Source organism: Telmatherina bonti (assembly GCF_933228915.1).
Source record: "Telmatherina bonti genome assembly, chromosome: 12".
NCBI classification, from domain to species: domain Eukaryota; kingdom Metazoa; phylum Chordata; class Actinopteri; order Atheriniformes; family Telmatherinidae; genus Telmatherina; species Telmatherina bonti.
Genome location: NC_136610.1, coordinates 7054649 through 7074461, shown reverse-complemented (window position 1 = coordinate 7074461; position 19813 = coordinate 7054649). Strand labels below are relative to the sequence as shown.

The 19813-nt window shown below is 45.9% G+C and overlaps 2 protein-coding genes across 5 annotated transcripts in view; one reads left to right on the top strand and one right to left on the bottom strand.

Annotated features, from left to right (window-relative positions):
- Window positions 1–1876: 1876 nt before the first annotated feature.
- matr3l1.1 (matrin 3-like 1.1) lies at window positions 1877–16425 on the top strand (the record flags this gene model as incomplete). 4 transcript variants are annotated; one of them, XM_079250044.1, is made up of 22 exons in its annotated part: window positions 1877–2030; window positions 4613–5609; window positions 5733–5794; window positions 7005–7043; window positions 7574–7647; window positions 7726–7763; window positions 7922–8044; window positions 8650–8775; window positions 8934–9050; window positions 10131–10255; window positions 10338–10693; window positions 10865–10934; window positions 11020–11108; window positions 11199–11308; window positions 13071–13140; window positions 13225–13253; window positions 13330–13449; window positions 13847–13977; window positions 14057–14414; window positions 15863–15917; window positions 16093–16214; window positions 16298–16425. In XM_079250044.1, exons 2-22 carry the CDS (start codon window positions 4713–4715, stop codon window positions 16328–16330), a joined length of 3144 nt encoding a protein of 1047 aa, XP_079106170.1. In that variant the 5' UTR covers window positions 1877–2030; window positions 4613–4712. The 4 variants fall into 4 exon arrangements, with proteins under 4 accessions (XP_079106170.1, XP_079106171.1, XP_079106169.1 ...); XM_079250045.1 differs by lacking the exon at window positions 16298–16425 and having other exon boundaries at window positions 4613–5316; window positions 5389–5609; window positions 16093–16250; XM_079250043.1 differs by lacking the exon at window positions 16298–16425 and having other exon boundaries at window positions 4650–5609; window positions 16093–16250.
- matr3l1.2 (matrin 3-like 1.2) overlaps window positions 16350–19813 on the bottom strand; it is a 22115-nt gene continuing 18651 nt past the window's right edge. The window contains exons 18-22 of the mRNA XM_079250041.1: window positions 19615–19745; window positions 17463–17709; window positions 17240–17378; window positions 17003–17118; window positions 16350–16917 (exon numbers count right to left, since the gene is read on the bottom strand). Of these exons, the coding sequence (XP_079106167.1) occupies window positions 16873–16917; window positions 17003–17118; window positions 17240–17378; window positions 17463–17709; window positions 19615–19745 (678 nt within the window). The 3' untranslated portion in view covers window positions 16350–16872. The remainder of the gene's footprint in view (window positions 16918–17002; window positions 17119–17239; window positions 17379–17462; window positions 17710–19614; window positions 19746–19813) is intronic.

Genomic DNA, 19813 nt, shown 5'->3' with positions numbered 1-19813 from the left:
TGCATATTTTTACTATTTTCTTTCACATTAATCAAATCAGCATTTACTCATTTTAATACTTTTTAAATAATTTGACAGTTTATCAGAATCAATCAGCTGATTAGTTTTGTCTCATTCTTATATTTCTAATACATTTTTAAATAATTTATGAACATTAATTTATAAATCTTCCTTTTTTTATATCTTTATAAATCATATTTATTCATTTATTGTATCAAATATAAATATTTTAGTTTTTTTCTTCTTAATTTCATATAAATTCCTGTATAGAATTATTTATTAACTGCATTATATGTTTATTTATCACTTCTTCTGGTTTGGAGAAAAAACTTCCTGGAGATTCTTTTTACAGAGAGTTGGATTTTTCCTGTTTGCTTTGTAAAATAAACAGAAAACTGATGATGATGATGATGATGATGGTCATAGGCCAGAGTGAGTCTGAAGACCAGTAGGACAGCGCCACCTGCTGGCTGCAGTGCTGCCATCTCCAGGCTGCGACAGCGTGCGTGAACGTGTTGAAATGTCAGAAAATGAAACACAGAAAAACTGTGAATTTTTGTTTTTCATCTTGAATCTGACTTCAGCTTTGTGCATCATGCTGTTCCAGGTTCATGTTTCCATTGTGCACCAGCGAACATCTGGCCCTAATGGGGACCAGCTGCTGGCCCCATTTCAGCCTGATGGAGACTGGAAGCTCAGCGTTGATGGAACCATCAGAGTCCTGAAGTCACAGCCGATAACTAACCAGACGGTCCTGGTCCTGGATCTGGTCCTGGATACACCTCTGTGAATCAAACACACAAAACAGGTCAAATATACTTTTTAAAAAAAATCATTTTATTCAGAGCAAGTACTCCTGGATACACACTAAGCACAGATAACTGTCAAGAATAAGCAGATCTATAGACTGCAGGAGGCTCAGGATAAAACACAGAGTAGAAGAGTGCAGCGTTTGTTCCCTGGATGTGTCTAAAGTCTTTCTGCTGTGTACTTCCTGTTAAACAGAAGCACCTGCAGGGTAATCACATCCTACGTCCAGGTAAAGAGGCGGGACGACAATAATGAAGAAAGGATCATAGATCTTACGTTTCATGATGCATTCAGATGTTTATGATGTAAACTTTTTTCACACATTTCATCCCACTGAGAAAGTTCATGTAAACACTACTACTTGACTAATTAGCATCATTCCTGTTGTTTGCAGATAAACAGCAGCAAAATTTACACAAGATACTCTTAAATTAATCTGTGAATTTCATTAATGAGAGAAAGATTTTATTTTTATTTATTCATTATCCTAACCACTTATTCCAATGAAGGGGCGCATATCCGGGGAGAACATGCAAATTCCACACAGAAAGACCACTGACCAAACCTCGCCCCAGCTGAGGTTCAAACCAGAAGCATTCTTCTATCACTTGCAAGGCCACCATGATAACCACCATGCAACCTTATTTATTTATTTATCTATTTATTTATTCCTTTCATTATTCATTCATTCATTCAGTTCATTTCCAAAACTTTAGTTGCCTTTCTTTAAATTGTGTTAGGTAAAGTGATCACTTTTTCCACATGCAAACCGCTTGGATAAAACAACTGTAGAACTAAATTAGTTCAGTAATGTTGCTGTCATTTTCTTCTTTTTAATCTCCTTTTAAAACATACTATAGACATATTTTGTTTGCTTGTTTATTTTATTTTTTAACATATTTAAGTATATCAAACAAGTAATTTGTATTGTCTCATATCAATATTTACACAGATGTTTATCATTGAATGTGTCCCATGTCTGGTTGACATGTTTATCCTCCGCGGCAGCAGGTGGCACCAAAGGCTGCTGTTTGCAACATCTGCAAACCGTAGAAGAAGAAATTCACCACCTGCAGACAACATCGTTGCATCTTATCGGTTTATTTTATGTGGGTTTCCTCGTTATCAATAATATTGACAACAGAATAATTCATTCGTGTGTTAGTTTGTGTTGTTAGCAGCTTCGTGCTTCACCTGGAAACATTCACGATTGATCAGAGGTGAGTGAAACGCTGTTAGCTCCAGCTAATGTTGTTAGCCAACATTTCCATGACGATTTGAGCAATTTGACAACAGAAGGTGTGAAAATGTGTTAAAAATTTGAAAAATATTGTTACAAAAAAAAAAAAGGTTCAGTCACGCTTCAGTTTGTTTTCTCATCAACACACGCAGAAACACGTTTTATTTGGTTCTACCGGCTGTTTTCTGTCTAAATGTTGGGTGTTGGTCAGATTGTAAAAATAAAAACATGAACAATAAGATGGATTAACAGCTCTTTTAGTCATTAAAACATTTTATTTTCAATAGTTTCCTTATAGAAACCGCTTCCGGGATTATTAAAGTTAAAGAAATAAATGTTCATAAGATTAATTATTTAAACTTTTAATAAACAAACTACTTCCTGCTTCTGCTCTGACCAACTTCATAGTATCTGAAAACAGAATCTGCTGCTGAGGATGATGATAATGATAAGCATGATGATCAGGATAAGGATGGTGATATTTTCTGATCATTGTCGTTGCGTTGAAGTTTCCCAGACTTAAGTCAGCTGGATGAGAAGCAGGCATCAGGTTAGAAGGAGGCAGCAGACAAGCCGTGTATTCACTGGTAACTGTTTACATTTTCCTGACAGATTGTTTTGGATGTTTGTTTCAGTTTGTCTGTATCTTTGCTTCATTATTGATCAGCTAATTAAATTAAAAGCAGAAAGAGAGTTAGGTGGGCTTTAGACTCAGTAACAAGGCATGATTTGGTGATGAGTAAAACAGTAGGCGTTGGATGGAGTCACATATCTGTTGTCTTCTTTCAGCTTCCTGTTGAAGAGACTTTCAAATAAACTGAGGATCCTGGTTGTTTTAGTTTTCCAGAGGAATCTGGATCCCAGATTCCAGCTGCTCTGCAGTCCCGGGTGTTTGTTGTTGTCTGGTTGTCCTTTTCATGATGCACCAGACACGTTCTGTTAGAGGTCGACCTCCTGGGAAAAGATTTCGCCTTGGTTGTTGCACTACTCCCCAAAACTCCAACATTAGCAGTGTCTTCCCACTGATGATGTCCTCTACAGACACTCCACAGCTTTCTCTGATGACCTGGAGGATCTTTCTGATCATTGAAGCGTAGAAGCGGACGTTTGTCCTAAAAGCAGCTGAAACATGGATTCCTTTGTCCACATGACTCTTCTCCGCGCTGTCCATCTGGTATGAGCTCAGCTGGCGTCCTAGACTTACTTTTTCTGCTCAAAGTTCATGTCTGTCTTCAAGCTTGTGTAATCCAGTCCTGGTCCTGGATCCAGTGGTGGACTGTGATGAGTTAAAATGGTTCCTGGTCATCCTGAGTGTGTTTATGTTGTCATGATGGATTCTGTCCACTCTGAGATTTCTCCAAACTCTGAGACTATTTGTTCCAACATTCTCCTCTGTAGATGCTGAAAGATCAAAGTTCTTCTTAACCTGTAATTTGTTGAACATATTGATGACTCTGATGGGGTTTGGACCAAAGTGGTGAGACAACAAACCCATCCTTGTTGGAAAAAGAAAAAGCTTTGGTGGATGCTGCTTTTATAGCTAATCCTGACACCCTCACCAGCGGATCTGCTGGCTGGAGAATCTTCCAGAACCATGTTAGTGGAGAAGCTTTAGCAGGACCATGAAGTTGGTCAGAGAAAAAGCTGAAAGGATTTCTCAGGACTTGTTTCAACGATTTTCGTCTTCTTCATCAACTCACTTCCTGTTTCTATTCTTTTTATTTTTTCTACTCTACAGTTTTATCCAACTCAACTTAACTTTATTTATACAGCATTTTCACACAGCGCCAGCTGCAAAGTGCTGAACAGTAAAGACATGCAGTGGGATTATAACAATAGAAGTTAAGGGCATAAAAGGTCAAACAATAAAAGCAATCAAAAGTAAAATAAATTCAAACAAAAACAATAAAGCAGAGAGAATAAACAGCAGAATCTCAGACTGGATAAAATGCCAGATCATAAAACTGGGTCTTTAGACGTGTTTTAAAAGTTGGCTTCTCTAATTTGTAGCAGCAGAGAATTCCACAGTTTTGGAGCCGCAACTGGAAACGCTCTGAGCTCCGCCTCGACCTCCGAGCCTGTCAGCTGATCTTACATACACACTCATACCACGATAGGCACACGGAGGGGTTCAGTGTGTTGGCTGAGCACACTTCAGGGGAAGCCTGGAATCGAACCGCCGACTGCTCTTCCTCCTGAGCTACAGCGGCTTCTTGTTAAAAACAACCGACATGAAAAATTCTTTGTTGCAGAAGTCGAAGCTTTAATCCGAACGTTTCGTCATGTTTCTGAAATGTGTCCCGTTTTGTTTTCTGGAGTCGTTCAGGTCTTGAGCAGAACTTTGGGTCGGATCGGGTTCAGGCTGAAACCGTCTGCCAGGTTTTCCTTCTGATGGGGTTGAAACGTGTTTCAGACGATGAGGAGGAGGAACTCCCCTGTTGAAATGCAGACGTGACTCTGGTGTTGTGCTTCTCTCATCTGCAGCTGATGGCGTTGCGTTCGAGTACCGTCAGACTTTCTGTTTTCTCTCAGGACTTCTTATCCTCCGTCTTCCTGTAACAGATCACGTCTCCTGTCTTCCCTGACGCCTCTTCTGCAGGAAACGCCTTGGGTGTTTCTCCACAGCCGCCTTCTCTTCTTCATCATCATCGTCATTGTCATCATGTCTCACAACTACTCGTACCGACAGCCGCGGTCCGACCTGGACTACAGACCCAACCCGCCGACTTACAGCTCTGCAGACGACGAAGGCTTTTACCAACAACCTCAGGAGTCTTTCTCCTCCTCCTACCTGTCTTCCTCCTCCTCGTTCTCGGCCTCCAGGAGCGGCGTGCCGCTGCAGCCGGCTCTGAACTCGGCGGACGGCATTCCCGCCCTCCTGAGCAGCTGCGGTCTGCAGCATGAAGACCTGGACCTGCTCACCAAGCTGCCCGAAGACGTTCTGAACATCGACTCGCTGCCGCACATTCTCCAACAGATCAAAGACGACAGGGGGGAGGTCACACCGTTCCCCCCCACATCCTCCTCCTCCTCCTACCCCCCCAGCTCCACCCATCAGACCAGCTTCTTCTCCAGCGACTGGGACCAGCCCTGCAGCCATCCGGTTCAGTACCCTCTCCAGTCCACCACGACCTCGTCTGCACCCCTCCTGGACCGCTGGGGGAATCCCATGACCGTCGGTACGGTCCGATCAGCACCATCCTCCTCCTCTTCGTCATCCAGACACCTGGTGGACTATGACCACAGACCACACCCCCCAAACTACGGTAAGACTGGTCCGGTTCCCTCTTACAGCCCAGCGGGACCAGCAACAAGAGTCCCAACTTCTCATCTGTCAGATCCCAGACCAGCTGAATACGGATCAGCTGCTCCTCTCAACCAGAACCAGTCCAGTCTCTGGGAGTCCGGACCCTCCTCCTCCACCTCTGCGTCCACACGGACCACCCGAGCCTTCAGCTCCGTCCCCTACAGGAACCAAGCCCTGGACTTTCTGGGGAAGTCCCCAAAGGTCTACCCGCACTCGTGCTCCCTGTGTAGTATCACGGTCCTGTCCGAGAGGGTAAGTCCACCTGCACTGCCTCAGTCTCTCTGCTGGGGGGATGGGATGATGGGGGGGGTGAAACCTTCAGCCGTCAGCTGGAAGCTCAGACACGAAGACGGATGATTCCTGTTTGTGTTTCAGGTTTGGATTCAACACATCAATGGAACCATTCATGCTGACGGGCAGCTGGTGCTGCTTCAGGAGTGAGTTACACACATACACACACACACACACACACACACGTAGGATGCTGCTTCTAAAATGCTGTCTTTCTGTTCTGCGTCACCAAACTGAGATGCGGCTTTGATTTAACATCAGATGCTGGATCTGATTTGACACGCGGACGCAGAGTTAAGCTCGTCGTCGTCTTTATTCATACAAGCTTTAATTCTTTTTTTTTTTTTTTTCTTATTTTACTTCTAACAGAGCTGCTCGATTATGACAAAAATTCTAATCTTGTTTATTTTGACTGAAATTGAGATCATGATTATTTAACACAATTATCCAGTATTTATAAACAACGCTGCGCGTCGCGGTGTTCTAGACTCCGTGTCGTGCATTATAACGGTCTAATGCACGGCGAGTTGTTTAATCCGTTTTTACTGCTTATATAGGAACTATTTTACGTTGGCCTGGATGTACGTTTTATGCCAAACAACCGCTGTCAGGCTGCAGCGCGTTTCTCTCATCCACCTGTTAAAAGACGGCTGATCTGAACCAGCTGGTTAACGCGTTGCTATGGTAACGCCCCGTAACGGAGGCATATTACAGTGTTTAACTGGCCGAACTATGTATAGGAAAATAATGCAGCCAGTTGTCACTGACAATGGTATAAACTATGTTTAGGTGAACTTCCACAACCTACTGCAGTTATTCTACATTGACCTGCAGCCGGAGCCGACTGAGACTGGCCGCCTGGGAGTGCTTTAGGACGGGAGAGGCTCCCGCTGCTCCTTCCTTACAGTAACTGCAGAACAATATGTGCCTTCAAGTCAGTCACCAAAACACCAGAAAAGTCTCCAATAACTCCAGTAAAGGTTGTTAGATTTGTCGCTTTTAACAAAAAAAGTCACCAGATTTAGCGAGAAAGTCGCCAAGTTGGTAACAGTGTCTGAATGAAAGCAAAGCGGCTGTGGGAGGAGTTTACAGCACAGCGCTGCAACGCCAGAGACGCTCGATTAGCAGCTGAAGACAGCAGGAGAGGAAACTGCAGAGAGAAAAATAATCACACCCTTTTATTTTTATGATCGTTGAAAACACAGATCGTAGTTGAGATTAAAATCCGATTAATCGCCCAGCTCTACTTTATATAATCATATACATAAATATTAGAATTTATGGAATGAATGATTTAATAAAAATGGCTTCAGCATCTTTACTGCTTGCATTCACACAACTCTGCCTCTTGTCCAGTTTTCCAGACTGGGACTGTCGCCTGGAGAGCGCCATCAGGTCAGTGAAACGCTGAACGTTCTCCATCACGATCAGATGTTTGCTGGAGCGTCGAACCCTCTCTGACCGACTGTAGCTTCAGTGTGTGGAGTCCTGCAGCTGAATTTGGACCAACTTGTAGGAGTAAAGGGTCTTTTAGGGGTCTGAGTTTCAGTTTGATCTCTTCACTTTCAGGGTTTTTAGTCAGAATTATCAGACCTTCCTGCAGCTCCATGGATAGAGAGAGCTCCAGAATGACTGCAGAGAGAGAGAGTGGGATGTTGACATGAGGGAATCATGTTGGTCACACCTGCAGCTGAAACGTCCTGGTTTCCCTGCAGGAGGCGGAGCTTCAGGTGTGATCTTCAGGTCAAACCTCCCCAGTAAACCTCCTGCTGCTAGAGTGTGTTGAGCAGATCAGGTCTGAAGCTTCAAGTCCAATTCGGTGACATCATAGGTCACATTTCTGACTGCTGGCCGGACCAGAACCAGAGATCAGGACCTCTAATAAACATGCGTTACTGTTTCAATAAATATTTCTGCTGTTATAGGAATGATGTACAGTCAGGGAGGTGGAACAACAAAGACAGACCAGCCGCCAGAGCCAGAACCAGAGAGAACCAAGGTAAATCCTCCTCACTGGTCCGATCAGATCGTGGTTCTGATGTGTGGTTCTGCTCTAACGAGTCTCTCCTCGTTCCAGCTGCGCTGCCGTCGGACAAGAATGTAAACGGACGGAAGGTAAACCTGAAACCTGACGTTCTCCGTGTCCGAGTTCAGCCGCTGCAGCCTGACCTGACTGTGTGTGTGTGTGTGTGTGTGTGTGTGTGCGTGTGTGTGCGTGTGTGTGTGTGTGTGTGTGTGTGTGTGTGTGTGTGTGTGTGTGTGTTTCCTGTCAGACTTTAGAGAAAGGGAAAGTGGTGTGTGCAAAGTTTCCAGTTCAGTCTTTGGACGAAGCATATCTGAGAAAACTGGTGGAACCGTTCGGAAAGATCGTCAAGATCCTCATGTTTCCATCTTTAGTGAGTGCACGTTGTTCAGTACACACACACACACACACACACACACACATAGTGTGAGAGCGTCTTTCACAGTAAATCTTGTCTTAAGTATTAGGGCTGTGACGATATGCTCTCGTCCCGATTCGATTCCGATGTTTTTGGGTGGCAATTCGATTAAACTTGCGATTCTCACAATTCTTTGATATTGATGATTTTTGGAGATTTAAAAAAAAAAAGATAAAATGTAAAAAATAACCTTTTTTTTATCGTTATTTTTCCTGATTTCAATCAGGAAAAAAACAACACAGTAGCCAGACCATGAGTCTGCTGATATAACGTCCAAGAAGACAAATAAAAAGATCAATAAAAAGAATAAAAATGACTAAAATTTTATTGTTTTTATTTGTTTAAAAAAAAAAAAAAATCTGTTTTTTTTTTTTAACCAAAAAAAATCGATTTAAAATTGTGAAACAAAAAATCCCAATATTCGATTCGATTTCCCCACCTCTATTAAGTATGTTACATCCTCCACAAGAAGCCAGAACGAGGCGAAAAGAGAGAAGAGGTGTTTTTTTACTACGTGGTGGGGTGTTTGGAAGACGAAGTGTGTGTGTTGATCTCTGCAGGCGTATGTGGAGCTGGGATCGAACGATCAAGCGAACGACCTGGTGAAGTTTCACAGCAACTACCCTCCGATTGTGAAAGGAGAGAAGATCGAGTTCAGTATCTCCAAGACCTTCAAGTTCCTGCAGGTGGGGGGCCGTAAAACACCACGACGGCCATTCGTCGTGTCTCTGAGCCCTGTTAGAACTGATCCTGGACCCTCAGAGTAACAACAAACACCAGATTTTCCTTTGTTTTCTGTTGGATGGACCGCAGGAGGTCATGATAGTGATGTTTGTCTCCTCAGAGCTGTCAGGTGCTGAGTTTCACTCCGGCGCCGACAGGCCATGATGGACGCTTGGATCTGATCAGCATCATCAAACGCTTTGGCACGCCGCTCTACACGCTCTTCCTGCCGTCCAAGGTGAGCCGACGTTGCTCTGAGCTGGGAAAATGGTCCAAACGGTGTTCCTGACAGAAGAATTCAGACTTTTCCATGAAAGAAAAACAGGGAACATCTTAAAACGACTCCATAAAAACTGTCAGTCTCAACAAGATGAGCGGCTACATGAAGATTTACCAAAATAATCACCAAATCTTACCTCTGTGATGTAGCTTACTGCATTAGCTTCCTGATGTAGCTGATTATGTAGCTGACTTTTGACATCGAGCGAACTCCGAGCCGCCTGTCGCTAAGAGCTAACCGAGCTAACCCGGAGATACTAGGAGCTAACCAGCTGTTAAAGCTAAGTCACGTTGTTAACCGACTAAAAACCGCGGTTCTGCGTTCTTCTGACATGAAGCGGGAGATCGGGTACCTGTCAATCAAAAGGACACGCCCCTAAATATGCCGAACTTTGAGATTAAATTACTTTTAAACGGGCGAGTTAGAAAAACTTTCACTCCCCCCACAGTTGTCATGAAGGTAAACCTGACCTATTAAGCCTAAAATGGATTTTTGTACCAGGCTGTAAACATGTTTATTTCTGCTGTAAACATGTTTATTTCTGCTGTGAAGTTGGTCTTTTTAACATGGGAGTCTATGGGGATTTGCGCTGTTTTGGAGCCCCTAGTGGGTGAAGGGGGAACTGCAGTTTTACGCACTTCCACATAGACTTCACTTTTAACCACTGACGGCTTCGTTCATCTTTCAAATATTGTCTATGTATCTAACTGATGTAATGACTACACAAGACGCAAGCAGAACACACACCCTCTAAAAAATTCAGCTTTTGTCTCAGTTACCGGGTCCAGGGAGAAAATGTTTTCTCACATCGAGTCATGCAGGCTGCATTTTTTTCTTTCATAAAATAACTCCAAAAAATTTGCAAAATAATAAGTAATGAGGAAAGAGGCAAATACTTTTTCACCAACTTGGACCAGATGGCGTAGATATACTCTGCACCAGATCATAAATGTCTTGCTAGTTTCCAGGTCAGAAACCTGGAACCCTGCAGACCAGACCTTCAGACACGGATCATGTTTAATATTCTTTCTCTTTCAGGCATTTGTGGAGATGAAGAGCAGCGCCGATGCTCATAAAGTGATCCATTATTACACCTCAAGCACTCTGAGGATCAACAAGGACCGCATCACTGTGGCCTTCTCCTCTGAATACAAGACCCTCATGTGAGTGGGACCTGTAGGAACTGGTCTGGTCTGGTGGTCCTGATCCTCAGTGGTTGTTAGTAATACCGGTTCTGTCCTACAGGCGGGTTCCATCAGCCAAGAAGTACGAAGAAGAACAGTTTTCAACCCAGAGGACAACGAGCAGCAGAGACCATAAGGATAGGACCAGATCTAAGTCCAGGGACTGGTCCAGAAAAGAGAAAAGGTCTAGATCCAGGTCCAGAGACAGATCAAGAGAAAAGCAAGAGACTAGACGAAAGACCGGAGCCAGGTCTAGGTCCAGAGAAAGGTCAGCCAGAGATCAGAGGAGCAGAGCTTGGTCCAGGTCCAAAGACATGTCCAGCAGTGACAGAGGTACCAGAACCAGAGAGGATTCCAGCAACAGTTCTTCCAGACCGAACCGGTCTGCAGAGAAGCTTGAGGATCCTCAGAAACCAGGTGAGAACAAAGACCCTGACTGGAGAGTGCTGCTGAGCAGCTCAGCAGCTTGTTCCATCAGAGCAGCTGGTAGTCAGTCATCCTGTTTGTTGAGGATCTTTGCAGAAGACTGAGATGTTTCAGATGACGCAAACCTTCAATACCTGATCATCATCATCTTCCTCTCTGCAGCCACTGAAACCAGGGCTGCAGGTGAAAACGACGAAGCTGCTGATGAAGATTGCTTGCAGGATAAAGAAGGGTGAGTTCCTCTTCTTTCTCACAGTCTGTTACATCCACATTGCAACAGAGGCGAGCGAAGAACCTCATATATGTTCCTTCTGCAGCTTGTCTGCAGAGGAGAGCGACATCGAGGGGATGGAGGTGATCGCAGAGGATGGAGAGGATATCAAGGACGAAGAAGCTGCTAATGGAGGTAACTTACAGCAACAAGGTGGGAAATAATAAAACGTTCAAGACAAACGGGTCCGGAATGACACGCATGACCATCAAACTTGTTTTGCAGACGAACAGGAGGAGGGGAACATGAAAACTGATGATCAGGAGAAAGCTGGGATGCAGGAAGAGGTGAAGGGGGAGGAGATGGAGGGGACACAAGAGGACGAGGACAATGAGGTAAAAGCACACCTGACTCCCGGACCAGTTGGTCCACATATCCTCATCAGAGGGTTGCGCTGGACAGTTTTGTTGTCTGTCCTTTCGACTGACTGTAATAATCTACTTTTACTCATCGCTTTGATTTTTTTAAATGAAAATAATGACATGGTCCTTGGCGGCAAGGCCCCGGGGGTGGATGAGATCCGCCCGGAGTTCCTTAAGGCTCTGGATGCTATGGGGCTGTCCTGGCTGACACGCCTCTGCAGCATCGCGTGGACATCGGGGGCAGTACCGCTGGATTGGCAGACTGGGGTGGTGGTCCCCCTTTTTAAGAAGGGGGACCGGAGGGTGTGTTCCAATTACAGGGGAATCACACTCCTCAGCCTCCCTGGTAAGGTCTATTCAGGGGTCCTGGAGAGGAGGGTCCGCCGGATAGTCGAATCTCAGATTGAGGAGGAGCAGTGTGGTTTTCATCCTGGTCGCGGAACAGTGGACCAGCTCTATACCCTCTTTGGGTTCCTGGAGGGGGCATGGGAGTTTGCCCAACCAGTCTACATGTGCTTTGTAGACCTGGAGAAGGCATTCGACCGTGTCCCCCGGGGGCTCCTGTGGGGGGTACTCCGGGAGTATGGGGTACCGGACCCCCTTGTACGAGCCGTCCTGTCCCTGTACGACAGGTGTCAGGGCTTGGTCCGCATTGCCGGTAGTAAGTCGGATTCGTTTCTGGTGAGGGTTGGACTCCGCCAAGGCTGCCCTTTATCACCGATTCTGTTCATAACTTATATGGACAGAATTTCTAGGTGCAGCCAAGGTGTTGAGGGGATCCGACTTGGTGGCCTCAGGATTGGGTCCCTGCTTTTTGCGGATGACGTGGTCCTGTTGGCTTCATCTGGTCGTGATCTCCAGGTCTCACTTGAGCGATTCGCGGCCGAGTGTGAAGCGGCTGGGATGAGAATCAGCACCTCAAAATCTGAGACCATGGTCCTCAGCCGGAATAGGGTGGATTGCCCTCTCCGGGTCGGGAGTCAGGTCCTGCCTCAAGTGGAGGAGTTTAAATATCTCGGGGTCTTGTTCACGAGTGAGGGAAGGATGGAGCGCGAGATCAACAGACGGATCGGTGCGGCGTCTGCAGTAATGCGGACTCTGCGCCGGTCTGTCGTGGTGAAGAAGGAGCTGAGCCAGAAGGTGAAGCTCTCGATTTACCAGTCGATCTACGTTCCTACCCTCACCTATGGTCATGAGCTGTGGGTCGTGACCGAAAGAACCAGATCTCGTATACAGGCGGCTGAAATGAGCTTCCTCCGCAGGGTGGCCGGGCTCTCCCTTAGAGATAGGGTGAGGAGCTCGGTCATTCGGGAGGAGATCAGAGTAGAGCCGCTGCTCCTCTGCATCGAGAGGAACCAGTTGAGGTGGCTCGGGCATCTGGTCAGGATGCCTCCTGGACCTCCCTGGTGAGGTGTTTTAGGCACGTCCCTCTGGGAGGAGACCCCAGGGAAGACCCAGGACACGCTGGAGGGATTATATCTCTCGGCTGGCCTGGGAACGCCTCGGGATCCCCCCCGCAGAGTTGGCAAATGTGGCTGGGGAGAGGGAAGTCTGGGCTGCTTAGGCTGCTGCCCCCGCGACCCGACCCCGGATAAGCGGCGGAAGATGGATGGATGGACATTGTCGATATAATAATACATTTTTTAATTAAATTAGATGGTTCAGTTTAAATCTAACTCATCAACATCGTCAGCTTTGTGGTCATTGAACAGCAGATTTGTGTTCTGGTCTCCAGGACGAAGCGGGTTTCCCTCTGGACCTGGAGAACTGCATCACTCTGGATGAAGTGGTGACTGATGAGCAAGGTAAAGGCCCGGAAAGTTCTCTAAATGTGGTTCATTTCCAGAAAATGAAAAATGGGACATGTTTTAAACTCCTGTTTGTTGCAGATGACGAAGACCCTGATGAAGAATCTGAGGTAAGAACCGGCTTTGGTTCTGTAAATCTGTAGTCCGTTGGACCAGGATGGTTCAGCTTTTTGTGTTCTGTTACAGTCCAGCAGAGTTCTGTACTTCAACGCCATGCCGTTACGTTTCACAGATGATGAGCTCCTTAAAACAATGAAGGGTTTCGGGACGGTGGTTCGATACCTCCTGATCCAGAACCGACGACAGGTCAGACCCTAACCCTAACCCATCATTAATAAGCAGTTTGATGGTTTTCGCCCGTCTTGTTAGGGTCCAGAAGTCCTGAGATTCAGGGTTCTGATCAGTTTTCTTTCTCGTGTTCTTGGCCTGACCCTCCACTTTAATGCTCCTCTTCCTCCTGGTTCTTCTCGTCCTCATGGGGTTTTGGTCGGGTCCATCACAGCTCCAGCTTCAACCATCTGTCTGGATCTCAGACTTGATGGTTGAACCTGGATCTCCTGGACCCGGTAGCTCCTGCAGATCAGCTTTAGGTCGCTGTGATGCGTCGGTTCTGTCAGCTGTCGTAGAAGCCGATAGAACCATTCTCTCTGACCCGCTCCTGCTGCGATGTCCTCTTCGTCTTCTCAGACTGTCTATGTTTCAGGCCTTCGTGGAAATGTCGACCCACTCAGAAGCTCTGAAAACTGCCAGACAGCTGAAGTCCAGATCAGTCAGCCTGAACGGCTGCAGGCTGCACGGAACCTTGTCCCGCAAATACACCCGACTCACCAACGGGTCAGAACCACCTCCTCACACGCCCCGTTTCCTTCCTGTCATCTCCCTACTGTCACTGAGTTGCCGTCTGTCTCCTCAGGTGGGAGGTGAGGTCAGACAAAAGGAAGAGGAGCGAGGAGAGAGACAGCTGGAGGCAGAGCAGAACCAGCACCTCAGACATGGAGGAGACCAGCAGGAGGTCCAAAGGGAGGAAGGAGTCCTCGAGCAAGAAGACAGACGAGACGGAGCTCACGAGGAGCACCGAGATCAGGAAGACCTCGAGGAGTCCCGACAAAAGAAAGGGAGGTTCTGAGAACGACCCACCGCCTCAAAAGTCCAGAAGAACAGAACCAGAAGAAAAGAGGACTAAAGAACAAAAACCATCAGATTCTAGAGAGCAGAAAGACGGGTCTGAACCAGAACCGAAGGGTTCAACAAGTCCGGATCCTCCTCAGCAGGTATAACTAGAGCTTTTTGATGTCAAACAGTACACGTGATGCATGTGCACGTCACGAGTGTGCCCATCTGTAAGGTTAATTCCTGGGGGTGGGGCCACATCATCTCTCCTTTGATTGGTTGAAGCAAGTCCAAATAGGCCCCACCCACCTTAGTTGTGTTCACTTCCTCTTTGTTAGAGTAACGTTGTGTTCAGATCAAACGCGTTTTGAGCATGAAAAACGCTCAAAACGCGTTTGGTCTGAACACAGTAAGAGACAGAAGAGGACCAATCAGGAGACTGGCTCCGCCTCCACATGAAAGTTTAGTTAACATATATTTAAAAATGAGATTTGAAGCTAAGTTGCAACATGTTTAGGAGCAAGAGATGAGTGTTTAAAGGGTCATTGTGTAAGAATTGCTCATCTAACATTAAAATTGGCTGTTGACCGTGGATCAAAAAGCCTTGACGACGCTGAAGCTGTGTCATCCCACACTTCATGAAGATCGTTAAATGCCGGCTTTTAGTGGCGGTAAACCCGACTAAAAGGGAAGGCTTTCCACACTGCATTTACCGTGACTTCAAAAGCTACTGAAACCACGTAAACCACTTCTGTACCAACCGCAGACCATAGATCGAAGATGGACGGAGCGTCTGTCGGTAAAAAGTGAAGCCTATGTGGAAGTGTATAAAACTGCAGTTCCCCCTTCATCCACTAGGGGCTGCAAAGAAGAGCAAATCACCATAGACTCCCATGTTAAAAAGACCAACTTCACAGCAGAAATAAACATGTTTACAGTCTGGTACAAAAATCCATTTTAGGTTTAATAGGTCAGGTTTACCTTCATGACAACTTTGGGGGGAGTGAATTTTTTTCTGATTTTAATTAATTTAATTTAATCTTGAAATTCAGCGTATTTAGGAGCGTGTCCTTCTGATTGACAGGTACACAATCTCCCGCTTCAAGTCAGGAGAACGTAGAACAACCGCGGTTTTTAGCCGGTTAACAACATGACTTAGCTTTAGCCCGCTTACCTCCGTTAGATGGTTAGCTCCTGTTATCTCCAGGTTAGCTCTTAGCTACAGAAAGCTCGGCGTTTGCTCAATATCAATCATCCACCATGATGCTCACGGCCCCCCTCTCAGCTCCTCCTCTTTGCCCATATTTGTATTTTCCGGGCAGAACGACATGCATGCCCCCGTCCAAGATGGTGATGGTAGGAACCGGACACCGAGCTTCAATTCAGCTCTTCAGAAACCTACGGGTGAAGTCACGGAGGCTCCGTCCATCTTTATATGGACAGTTTATGGTTCCAACGAGGCTGGTGCATTTTAGTAGGATTTACCGTTATGCTGCCATGGTAACAAGCAACAGTCTGACAAACCCCAATGAAAGAAGTTAGCTTTAGGCTAATAATTGAGTAATAACTATTTCTTTTTTATCTTGTTTGTGCCCGGTGATCTTTTCAGGTGGAGCGACAAAACGGCGACTCCACAGAGGCCCAACGACCCGCTAAAGCAGTTGGTAAGTGATGTGAAACTTGCACCCTGATTGGTTAAACTGTGTGGGCCTGGCCAAATAAAAATGATAAGGAACAGTTTGTTTGTTTTTTTAATTCCAAAATCAATTTTATTGATCTGTACATTTTCATTCTAATGAGCCGTGGTGCGTTCACTGTTCCCCGGTTTTCCTGCTGTAGGATCAGAGTTTGTGCGTCCGGTTGTCGGTTATTTCTGCAACTTGTGTCAGCTGATCTTCATCGACGAGGACGAAGCTAAAGTCGGACACTGCAGCACGCTGGAACACTACAGGAAGTACCAGGTCGCCATAGAAACCAGACGCTGCCATTCTGCGTGAGACTATTTAATCTGCAGTGTTTCTAACTTTCAACTCTTGTCTTTCAGGAGAAGACGGGGAACGATCCGTGGACAGTCTGATGAAAATGCCTGTCCATAATCAATTTGATTGATTTGTCCAGACCTGTTTTAGTTTGACGTAAAAGAAAATTCTGATTTCAGTTTCCGAATAAACAAAACGTCAAGTCTGACTTTATTTCTAAAAACATCCAAACAGTAAAATTCAAAGTTCAACAGACTTAAAGGAGCGGTTCAACATTTCAGGAGGTAATTAAACGCCTCCCACGGCCGTCGCGATGCATTCAGGTTCCACGTAGAAACCAGCTTCTAGCACTGTTTTCTGGATGGATTCCAGGAGTTAGAGCCTTAAAAGGAGATCATACATGTCTTCATAATGTCACATCGTCATGGTAACAAACCAAAACCACTGATGTCATGTGTTGGTTATTGATCACGGATTGAGAGTCTTTCAATTTATTTAAAAAAAAAAAAAAAAAACAGTTCAGCAGCATCCAGTGAGAGAGCATCGTCACCATGGCAACCATCCAGCTTCTGCAAAATTCACATCTAAACAACAAACTAAAGAAAAAAGCTAAAACACGAAGCGGGCTCTTCTTCTTCTTCTACTCCGCCGTCTTGTCTTTGTCCAGTTCCTTCTCCAGATGTTCCTACAGAGAGACCAGACACATCGTCGCTTTATTAGAACCGCGTTTCAGGGATGAGTCGGGCGTTGTGGGCGGAGCTTCGTCTCACCTGCAGCTTGTCGTAGTGCGCCTGGCTGCTGCAGTGCGTCTTCTTGGCCGTTTCTTCGTTGGAGTAAAACAGGAAGCAGACGCGGCAGTAGTAGCCCATCTTCACGTGTTCCACGCCTGAACAAAGAGCGTTATGTCCGGCTTGTTTGGAAACTTTTCTTTAAGCGTGTGTGTGTGTGTGTGTGTGTGTGTGTGTGCGTGTGTGTGCGTGTGTGTGTGGAGGAGAGGGTTCCCTCACCGATCGGGGTGTCGGGGTCAAACGGCGGCAGCGGCAGAGACGCCACACCGGGTCTGTCAGCAGGAGGCGGGGCCTCATTCTGATTGGTTGATGTGTCCATCTCCTCCTCCTGTTGCTGCTCCTCCTTTTGCTTCTCCTCCTGTGTGTGATGTCATGGTTTGGATGAAGGTCAAGGTTTTCTGATCTCTGTATTTATTATTGATGAACAAGAAGTGAAACTCACGTCTTCGTCGACGTTCGGAGTCTCATCAGAACCTTCTGGAAGTCGTTCCTCAGAGTTGTCTTCCTCCTCCATCACGTTTTCACTGCTGATGTCGCAGCTTTCCACATTTTTCTTCTCCCCCTCCTCCTCCGCTTCCTTCACCTTCACCTCCTCGTCTTCCTCCTCCTTCGACCTCTTGGCTGGAGGGTCTTCGACTTGTTTCGCCGGCGAGCTGTTCGCCCTCTTTGGCGCAGTCGGGCAGCGATGGCTGAACGGAGACACATCAGACGGAATACGGTTAAGGGAATCAAACCCTAACAGACCTCCTTCCTTCTCCTCTCAGAGCCCTGCAGTCCAGCAGCTCCCCGACATGTTCAAAGACCAGATAAAACTCTGAACTTTCAGTTTCCTGTGTAGAGCCCATCAGACTGGAAATGACACATTTCTTCAGTCTGAACTGACATTTAATCTTCACGTTTTATTTCACTTTTATTTTGTTGACTGATGAAATGTTTTTGTATTTCATTAATAATAAACTTTGAGCTGAAAAAAAATGGAGCGTTTGGTTTTTGCGGCAGTGACAACATCAGCAGAAACGAGGCCACCAGAGCCGAAGGTTCATTTATCCTTTATGTACGTAAATGGGGACGTAACTTTCAAATGTTTTCATACGTCGCCATTCTCATACTTCTAGCTGTGTTTCACACAAACAGCAACCTCCAGCGGTTAAATGTGAAGCCTTTGCGGAAGTGCATAAAACTGCAGTTCCCCCTTCATCCACTAGAGGCTGCAACACACAGCAAATCCCCATAGACTCCCATGTTAAAAAGACCAACTTCACAGCAGAAATAAACATGTTTATAGCCTGGTACAAAAATCCATTTTAGGTTTAATAGGTCAGGTTTACCTTCATGACGACTGTGGGGGGGAGTGATTTTAAAAGTTTAAAAGTAATTTAATCTCGAACTTTGGCATATTTAGGGGCGTGTCCTTTTGACTGACAGGTACCAAGTAAGAACACAGAACAACCGCGGTTTTTAGCCGGTTAACAATGTGACTTAGCTTTAGCCCGCTTACCTCCATTATCTGGTTAGCTCCTGTTATCTCCTGGTTAGCTTTTAGCTACAGGCAGCTTGGAGTTCGCTCGATGTCAATCATCCACCATGACGCTCACAGCCCCCCTCTCAGCTCCACCTCTTTGCCCATATTTGTGTCGAGACGACACGCATGCCCCTGCCAAGATGGCGATGGTAGGAACCGCCCACCGAGCTTCAACTCAGCTCTTCAAAAACCTACGGGTGATGTCACGGAGGCTACGTCCATGACATGACAGTTGTCATGAAGGTAAACCTGACCTATTAGACCTAAAATGGATTTTTGAACCAGACTGTAAACATGATTAATTCTGCTGTGAAGTTGGTCTTTTTAACATGGGAGTCTATGGGGATTCGCTGTTTTGCAGTCCCTAGTGGATGAAGTGGGAACTGCAGTTTTATGCACTTCCGCAAAGGCTTCACTTTTAACCTCCGGAGGCTCCAACCGTCTCATATACGGTCTATGTTCAACATGCTAAAAGCATGTGCAGGCTATTTTAACCATTTACCGCCTCAACGAGTTCCTTATGATGTAAAATATTCCACTTGTTTTACATTTCTGGTGTTTTTCTTGTTATTTAGACTAAAAGGAAAAAATGTGCTGTGGAATTATCTGCAATCATCAGGGAGGAAACCAGATGGTTCTGAAGCTGCCCTGGTCCGTTGGGCTTCATCAGAGAGCGCAGGATCGAGCGTACCAACAGGCTCATACATGGAAACAGTTTTGGGTGCAAGTACTTCTCTAAGTTGGATCGTACGTGTCGGTATGAAATCCACGCACACGTTTGTCCATGAGACCCCCGATATGCATCGGAGTTATGGCTCCGACTGCAATAAAAAGATCAGAACGGGTCACGTATCTGTAGAATAGTCGGATTCAAGCAGAACGAAGCCCAACACTGACCCAGTTCCAGAACCAAACCCAAGACCCGGGATGTGGTTTGGATCAGAGGAAGTGATAAATGGAGTTTTATCTATAAAGCTGCTAAAGGAAACCAAACTTCAGCTCCTCAGATCCAGAAAAACCTGCCACCCTGCAGGAGCAGCTCCTAAAACCCGTTTCCACGGCAGAACCTCACCCGTGTTTCAGCTGCCGGTACTTCCTGCTGACGTAGATGGTCAGGCGTTTCCCGTTGAATCGCGGCAGCTTCACTTTGTAAGCTTCCGCCATGTTCTCCGCGTCTTCCGCTTGGTACATCTCGATGAAACACTACGGACACACCAGCAGTTTTTATCTAGAACCGGCATCTGGACCTGCAAGGCTTGGTTCTGGTTGCA